An 8,284-nucleotide genomic window follows, 5' to 3' on the forward strand; every position below is an offset into this window, starting at 1 on the left:
TATATGTAGAACACGTCAAAAATATTACTTGTCAACTGATATGGGGTTTTCCAAAGCTACTGCTGAGTAGAGTGGCCAGTTGATGATATAATGCTGGTATATTTTTCATATATACATACAGTATTGCTGTTTTTATTGTATTTTTGATCAAATAAATGCAGCCTTGGTGAGCAAAAGAGACTTCATTAAAAACATTAAAAAAAATTTACTAGCCCCAAATCTTTGAACAGTAGTGTATAAAATATAATAAATTAAACTATAATTAGCATTTCATGCCCGTTTATTTATTAATTTCCCAAGTATCTATTCATTAAGTGGGATAAAGTACAGTCAGATGGCCATTTCACAAAATAAACCTTCCTATGGTAACACAAGACTGGGAGGGTTTGTTTTGGAATAAGAGCAGTTATAACTTCCACCCACCTGCTTTCGTGAAGAATTTTTGTTACCAGGCAAAAAGCAGCACACAACTCAGTCATACTACAGATGTTTCTATGGTTACATACTAGAGATACTGTATGAATTATTTTACACCTAGGAGTCTAATGACCATTAAATCATAAAATAGTCTAAACAACCTCACAGGTAAAAAATTATAAGCTTTGCGTTCAACTAAAGTCGAAATGAATGAAATCTTACAATATTATTATATAATATATAATTATAAAATATTGTATAATCTATTACAATAATAACAGCTTTGGTGACATCAGCTGCTAAGAAAAATAATTGAAATTATTATAGTTAAAAATAAAATGTAAATGTGTACCTGTATAACTTTGTGAATATTATATTTACTTATAAGACTGTTTGGGTCAGGAAAAATAATACTGACCAATAATATCTTCAGATCGTCACTTCTTATTTTGACAGTCTGCATGTTGTTTTTTGTTCTTTTGTCCCACATGCTTCTCATTTCCTTCTTTTGTATTTCATATTTATTCCTTTTCTTTGTCACATCCATAAATCTTCACCCCATATTCCTCTTTCCTCACTTTCTCCCCGTCTCTCATCTGCTCACTGGCTGTTGTAGCCCCACAGGCTCGGGAAGCTTGCGGATCAGGTAGGGAAGTCCAAACGCTCCCCGCTCGTTCTGGCACTGGGTGTGGAATGGGGTCCGACTTCAGCTTTTTTTTTACCCCTCGGCTGCTGGGCTCTTGATCCTTGCGGTGTGTGGCTTTTGCTAATGTAGTGGAAGTGAATGGCCGGATCCATCCCAATCAATGTGACTAATTTATCAGACTAATTGCTGACCTAATGGGCTGCTTTCCTGGACTCAGCTTTGAACAGGAAAGATGCCCTCGGTTTGGTCTTACCTTAGAGCGGTGAGATCCAACCCTCCCCGAGTGAGATTGCCACTCACCTGGACTTACACCGGGGTTAAGAGTTGCGTGTTATTGTGCAGCTGCAGTCATTAGTAGTGTTCCTGTAGCGTACAGCTCTATAATCACAGCCATTAGGTGGATTCGTGCTTCCCCTCCCTTGTCCGCCACATTGTTTTGCCGTGACATCACAAACACAAGGGGCTTTGTTCGGAACACGAGTGCCTACACATGAAATATCACAGACTCCAGCACTGTGTGAGTCAGTGATCTGAAATGCGTCTCTAAGGACCGTGTCTTGTCGACAGAGCCGATTGTTGTGCTTCAGACACAGAGAGGCCTCTCCTGGCCTGTTTTTGTTTGGGAACTACATATTAGAGAGTGCTGTGGGGATGACTTGTTTTTGTATGCCAAAACCTGGAAACAATCATTTTTAGCACTTTCAATTCCATCGTCCCAAAGTCAGTGGGTTTTAGAGTGGGTTTTTGGTTAAAGGCCTGAAATTAGGTCTCACAAACCCAAGATATTTTCACACTTTTTTTCTGTGACAAGAAACACATCGGAAAAAGAAATTTTTTATTTTTATTTTACTTTTAATTGAAAATTGCTAACAAGTGGCTAAATGGGAATACTAAGGTTGTCTGGGACATTAAAGGGTTAGTTCACCCAAAAATGAAAATTAGCCCATAAATTACTCAGCCTCAAGTCATCCTAGGTGTATATTAGGGGTGGGAGAAAAAAAATCAATGCTTCGATGCATCGCGATTCTCTCTCTGATTCTGGATCGATTCTGAGAATGTCAGAATCGATTCTGAGCGTAGTTTTTAACCAGATGCACGATGACGCTCTTTAGAAACACCCGTACCCTGCTTGCTTCCAATTCCTCACACACTTACACCACTCGAACCTTCCGTAAAATAATCTTTCATAAAAAGTTGAGAAAGGTTGAAGTGAATTACAAGGACATTCGCATGCTTCATTGCACAGGATGCGCTATGAGAGACACGCGCTTTACACTTGAAGTATGCGGTCTCGCCCGTCTGTATTTTCCTTACAAATGCTCTTCGAAGTAATAATTTATGTGGTTTGGAATGCAGTGGACTTATATATTTAAAATATGAACCTTACTAACAGAAGGCTGCTTTCAATTTCAAATGCTGACGCGCGCTTTGTTTGTGAAGACTGCTCGCGCATGAGGCTGTGCGCGACTCAGTGTGAGGTTTAATGCATCTAGGAGCTCACTTCTGCCCTTTGAACACCAAACTCTCCAGATGTAGCGCTGAAAGGGAAAGTTATCAGTGTGTCTGTCCAGTAACTAATGATGAACGCGCAGTTTGCAGAGAGGCATTTCAGTTGTTCACGGTGGACTGTTTGACTTGTTCACCCAAAAATGAAAATTCGTTTACATACCCACAAGTTGTTCTAAACCTGTAATAATTTCCTTCTTATGTTGAACATAAAAGAAGATGCTTTAAATAATGTGGGTAACCAAATAGTTTCTGGTCCCCAATTACTTTTTTATTTATTTATTTACCTTACTGTGGACGCTACAACCATCAGCTGTTTAGTTGGGACACGTTCTTCAAAGTATCTTCTTTTGTGATCAACGGAAGAAAGAAATTTATGCAGGTTTAGAACAACCTGGGTAAATTATGACTAATTTAATTTTTGTGTGAACTATACCATTAAAGTGACAGACACATCCGTGCTTTTACAGGTATAGGCCTATTGTTTTATTAACATTTGGATAGTCTGTTAATATTATATTCCATACATTATCAGAGCTTGGTAGACATAATTGTTATATTTTTAGACATGATTAGACAGATATATTAATATATTATAATTAATGTTAGTTATGTTTTGAAATTGTATTAGTTTAAAATTCTTAATATATAACCGTTTTAATTATTTTTTTCAATTTGTAATTATTTTTAAAAGTACTTAATTACTTATGTAAGGATATGTAAATGTAAGGATTTTAAGATTCTCAAGTCGGTAGACTTAATAATTTATAAGGGGGAAAAAGTAGATCAAGAATCGTTCTGGAATCAGATCGGATCGTGAGTTGACTAAAGATTCCCACCCCTAGTGTATATGACTTTCTTCTTTCAGACGAGTCCAGTCGGAGTTATAAAAAAAATTGTCTTTGATCTTTCAAGCTGTTTCATGCCACTCAACAAAGGCCTTCTGTAGCGAATTGATGCATTTTTGTAAGAAAAATATCCATATTCAAAATGTAATAATCACTTTAATGTAGCTTGCGCTCACTGTTGTACACGGTAGCTCCAGGCGGATGACGTATGGAGGTTGGCTTTGCGCATGCGCCTCTCAGAAGTGACGCACACGGATTTCGATATAAGCCGAGAGGAGACTGGTTTTCCTTTGCTGAAGTAAGGAAACTTTGCTTCCTTTGCTCTGTTAACAAACATTGATTTTCACGAGACTCACCGGTGCATGCGCAGCGCTGTCCTAATACGTCATGCTCCTGGAACTGCTTCTGTGTACAACTGTTGGCGTAAGCTACATTAAAGTGATTATGTTTTAAATATGGATATTTTTCTTGTAAAAATGCATCGATTCACTACAGGACTTTGTTCACCCCCCGGAGCCGTGTGAGACACTTTTTTTATGGATGGGTGCTTTTTATTTAACTTCTTTTGAAATGATGCACTTGGAATGAGATGAGTGCAATGGATGAGTTTGATGGATCAGATTGAAATTTTTAATATAACTCTGACTGGATTCAACTGAAAGAAGAAAGTCATATACACATAGGATGACTTGAGGGTGAGTAATTTATGGGCTAATTTTCATTTTGGATGAACTAACCCTTTAAACATCTTCACACCATACAAGTGCTTTAGCAAATGAAAATGAAATTGCACTCTTGGGCAGTAATCTCAATAAAAAAAAGATTACGACCCAGAAAGACTGAACAAGACATGTAAGAATCAAACGTTTGTTGGTGACAGAGCTTATTTCCTACTGGGATTTTATCAAGGGAACAAGGGTAATGTTAACTTCTGTGTTGGTCTATCAAAATACATCACCTCTGCAGTACTCTATTCTAGATATTGTTTTGTTCAGATGGAGTTGGGGCGTCTGATTGCCTCATCATGAACAGTCATTGCAAATTCAGTAATGATAAGTCATGAAAAATAATTGCATTCATTTGATAAAAACAAAGAGTGTTCATTTGTAGCTTGTACTCAAAGGCAGCAGTTGTTTGTATTCTGTCTGTTCATTTCTCAGTTGTATTGTTCCATAAAGGCCATTTCACATGACTCATGTCGTTGGTCCTCAAATGCAGCAAACTCTAGGAGCGATGCGCAGTTCAAACGCTGGAACGTGACATGCTCAGACTCAGAGAGTCGGTCTTGTTTGCTGCTGACCTTGCAAAGCGTCATCAATGATTACTGGAGAGTTCACCTGACATAAGGAAAATCCAAATGGAAGAGAGACTGATCCTGCATACCAAGCTGTACGAGATATCGTCAAAGCATTAGCTTAGCCTTTTACCCCAAATACTGTACTTTTACTTATTCTTCAGTTATTAAAAAACTGTTGATTTTAATTACAAAATTGAAAATCATTAACCAGACCTTTGTCCCCAAATATATTTGGTAACTTTAACAATTCTCATTTTAACATTTTATATAACATCAAATATTAGATCAACTCTTCAACGTTGCTGTCAGACCAGCCAAAATTTCTAGGTGCATAGTGAACCACGGAGGTGGTGGACAGTTTTTGTGCCATCTAGTGGTTCAGAAGACAAACTTGTGAGTCTTTTACCCATGTGCACCTTTATGCCTGTTATAGCCTATAACATGAAGACAGAAAGCCTGAAATGTGGCCGTCCATGACGCTATCTGCTGAACTTTTCATGTGTAGGTCAAAGCATCGTATTAAGCTTGTGTTGGGAGCAGCATTGAAGCCCTGATAGGGGTCTAAAAGAGCCTTAAGGCAGACCTAAGTTTATGAAGCAGCCAGTAAATGCTCTCCTGTCCACCCAGTGGCGAAAGATCTGCAATACTGGGGCGCTTTCACCACAAGCAAAAGATTCAGATCTTTGAAGGTCTGTCAGCTTTCATCTGCGGCCGTCTTTTTCTCTGCTTCACAAACACCCACACATTTGTCATCTCGGCTTCATAAACGATTCCTATTTTTCGCTCTGCTCTCTAAAACGCCTCCGTTCAAGGCATCATTTATAACCGTGTGCCTTTCAGGGTGATGGTTTCAATTTTATGTTGTTTCTGTCTCGGTTTGCTGCTTGTCTCGCCTTTTTTTATTATTATTTATTTTTTTTTTACTCCTCAAACTCCTTATCTTTTTCATCATTTTCAGTCTGTGATTTCTAGGCTCTGCTACTAACTAGTTAACAGCTAAAGTGGGTTGCCTCAGAGGAAATTGACCAGTTCTACCCCTCCCTTCAGAAATCACTCATAGCTAGTTCTCTGTGCAGTATAAACTGTATCAGCGTGTATCTCCTGCTTAATGGCTTCATGATGTGCGTTTCAGGGGACATCAGGACCAGACCCGACTACTGTGTACGTGGACATGAGAGCTCTACGACACGACAGGTGAGAGATTTAATAATAGCAAATTAGGTGTACTTTTTCTTTATATTTTGGTGTTGCATAATGTAAAGCTGCCAGACTTAGCATACATTTCTTATTAATAATCTTATCTTTTGGTTTTTGTGCATTGAGCAAATAAAGAAAATGATCAAATTAGAGGAAGTACCTTTCATTGTAAAGTATTAGCCAAAAAATTGAATTACCACATATTTATTGAAGTATAAACAATTTAGTTGTTGAAATTCCATTCTTATATATTTATCTGTTGAATTCATTCATTTCAGCTTATTTGTTGAATTTCCATCAAATATACTTTGTGATAGGTTACATTTTTCAAACATTGTCAAAAATATTAAGTGTGATGTTATAAAGGTAACATGTTTTTGCTAAATTAAATAATTGGCTTTAATATTGTCGTTTTACTTAAGTAAATAAAATATTATCCTTACTGTTTACTTCAAGTTGACAACATCTTCCTAAACCCTAACCCTAATTAATGTTAACTGTGTAAAACTTTCAAGTAAAAACTTTTTTTTAATTTTTACTTTTCAAAATATCCACAAATAGTCATGATTTCTGACCTGTGGTTGTAATAATATGAAATTCAGTAAATGTGTTAAGTTAATCTGTTAATTAAATAGATATTAGATAAGGCATTTTGTAAAAATCTTTTAAACATTGTATAAATATTTTAATCAATTCTCACAATAATAATTTTTTTTTTTTTCCAAGTTTTTCAAAAGACAATAGTTGCACTATATGCACATGCATCTTTAGTGTTATTTTAGTATTTCTCACTCTGGAAAAACATTTGTTTTTACTCAGGAGTGTTGGAATGTGTTTTTGAAAATGTCATTAGTCGTGTCTACATTTGTGTTTATGAGCTGATAATTGATCATTTTTCAGGAAAGCAACAGTCTGCTTGTTTTTTCCTCAGAGTGCGTCTGGTCGAGCGAGGCTCCCCACACAGTCTCCCCCTCATGGAGTCTGGAAAGGTACCTGCAGGGCACTTTCCAACAATTCGAGTTCGACTCCATCTGGCTGTGTGTTTTGAAATGATTACATTACTGAATCTCAATTTCATCCTCTACCAGATTTTACCTGGAGTTCGAATCATCATCGCCAATCCTGAAACGAAGGGTCCGCTGGGAGACTCCCATCTAGGGGAGGTGAGTTCGTATTGCAGGATAAAGATCAAATCGAAATCATCTGTGGCTCTTCACGACTTCATGTGTTCCTGGGCTGTTTTGTGTCTCTAGATCTGGGTTCACTGTGCCCATAATGGCAGCGGTTACTTCACGGTGTACGGCGATGAGGCCCTGCAGTCTGATCACTTCAACTCACGCTTGAGCTTCGGAGACACACAGACCGTATGGGCGCGTACCGGCTACCTGGGCTTCCTCCGCAGGACCGAACTCACAGATGCAAGTGGAGGTGATCATGCATCTTTGGTTCTAGTTTAATTTGTAGTCGAAGAATGATACTAACATCCTCTGTGTTTCCAGAGCGGCATGATGCTCTGTATGTAGTGGGTGCTCTGGATGAAGCCATGGAGCTGAGAGGAATGAGGTATCACCCCATCGACATAGAGACCTCTGTGATACGCACCCACAAGAGCATCATGGAATGGTACGACAAATGGAAATGGAATGGTCATTTCCAATCGGAGTATCTTTTTTGTTTTATTTTTTTAGGGATGTATTGATATTAAAATTTGGTCATTTATTTATTTATTTAAAGATTAACATGTTTATACCATTATGAATAAATGAAATTAAAACACTTAAAACTAAACTTATTTTGATATTCAGATTTATACTGTTTTATCTAAATAAATGAAAAAAAAAACATAAAAAAAAAATCTATCAAACTGATTATTTGTTTTGATATTAAAATGTATAGTATCTATACTAAAAACAGTTTACTGTTTAAACTAAAAACAGTCAAATTTATTTATTTTGATATTAAAATGTAGACTAGTTATACTATTTTGTCTAAAAGGGAAAAAAAACTTAATTAAATTCTAATAATTTTTTTTATGTGTACTGTTTATACTATTATGTCTAAATAAATTAAAAATAAAATACTTAAAAATAAAGTTAAATTAATTTATGTACTTATTTTGATATTAAAATGTATACTGTTTACACCATTATTTCTAAATAAATGAAATAAAATATTCATTTTCATTTTAAATTCTACTGGGCCATCATAATATAACAATTTACAGTATTAAAAATATATATTAATTTTTTAGATTGTTAAAGATTAAGACATTAAATGCATTATGTTTTTTAAATAAAATTTCAAACATAAAACTTAATTGTTGTTCTTATCAGTTGCCACCATCAAGAGTGAATGCATTATGTTTTTTAAATA

At 36.1% G+C, this 8,284-nt stretch overlaps 1 protein-coding gene across 1 annotated transcript in view; it reads left to right on the plus strand.

Moving 5' to 3' along the window:
• The window catches only part of LOC109089254 (disco-interacting protein 2 homolog C-like), a 112,543-nt gene that overhangs the window by 101,396 nt on the left and 2,863 nt on the right, over nt 1-8,284 (plus strand). Inside the window, exons 33-38 of the mRNA XM_042714507.1 lie at nt 1,034-1,063; nt 5,847-5,908; nt 6,843-6,900; nt 7,000-7,074; nt 7,165-7,339; nt 7,411-7,534. Coding sequence (XP_042570441.1) covers nt 1,034-1,063; nt 5,847-5,908; nt 6,843-6,900; nt 7,000-7,074; nt 7,165-7,339; nt 7,411-7,534 — 524 coding nt within the window. The remainder of the gene's footprint in view (nt 1-1,033; nt 1,064-5,846; nt 5,909-6,842; nt 6,901-6,999; nt 7,075-7,164; nt 7,340-7,410; nt 7,535-8,284) is intronic.

This window comes from Cyprinus carpio, chromosome A24, assembly GCF_018340385.1.
Source record: "Cyprinus carpio isolate SPL01 chromosome A24, ASM1834038v1, whole genome shotgun sequence".
Lineage (NCBI taxonomy): Eukaryota > Metazoa > Chordata > Actinopteri > Cypriniformes > Cyprinidae > Cyprinus > Cyprinus carpio.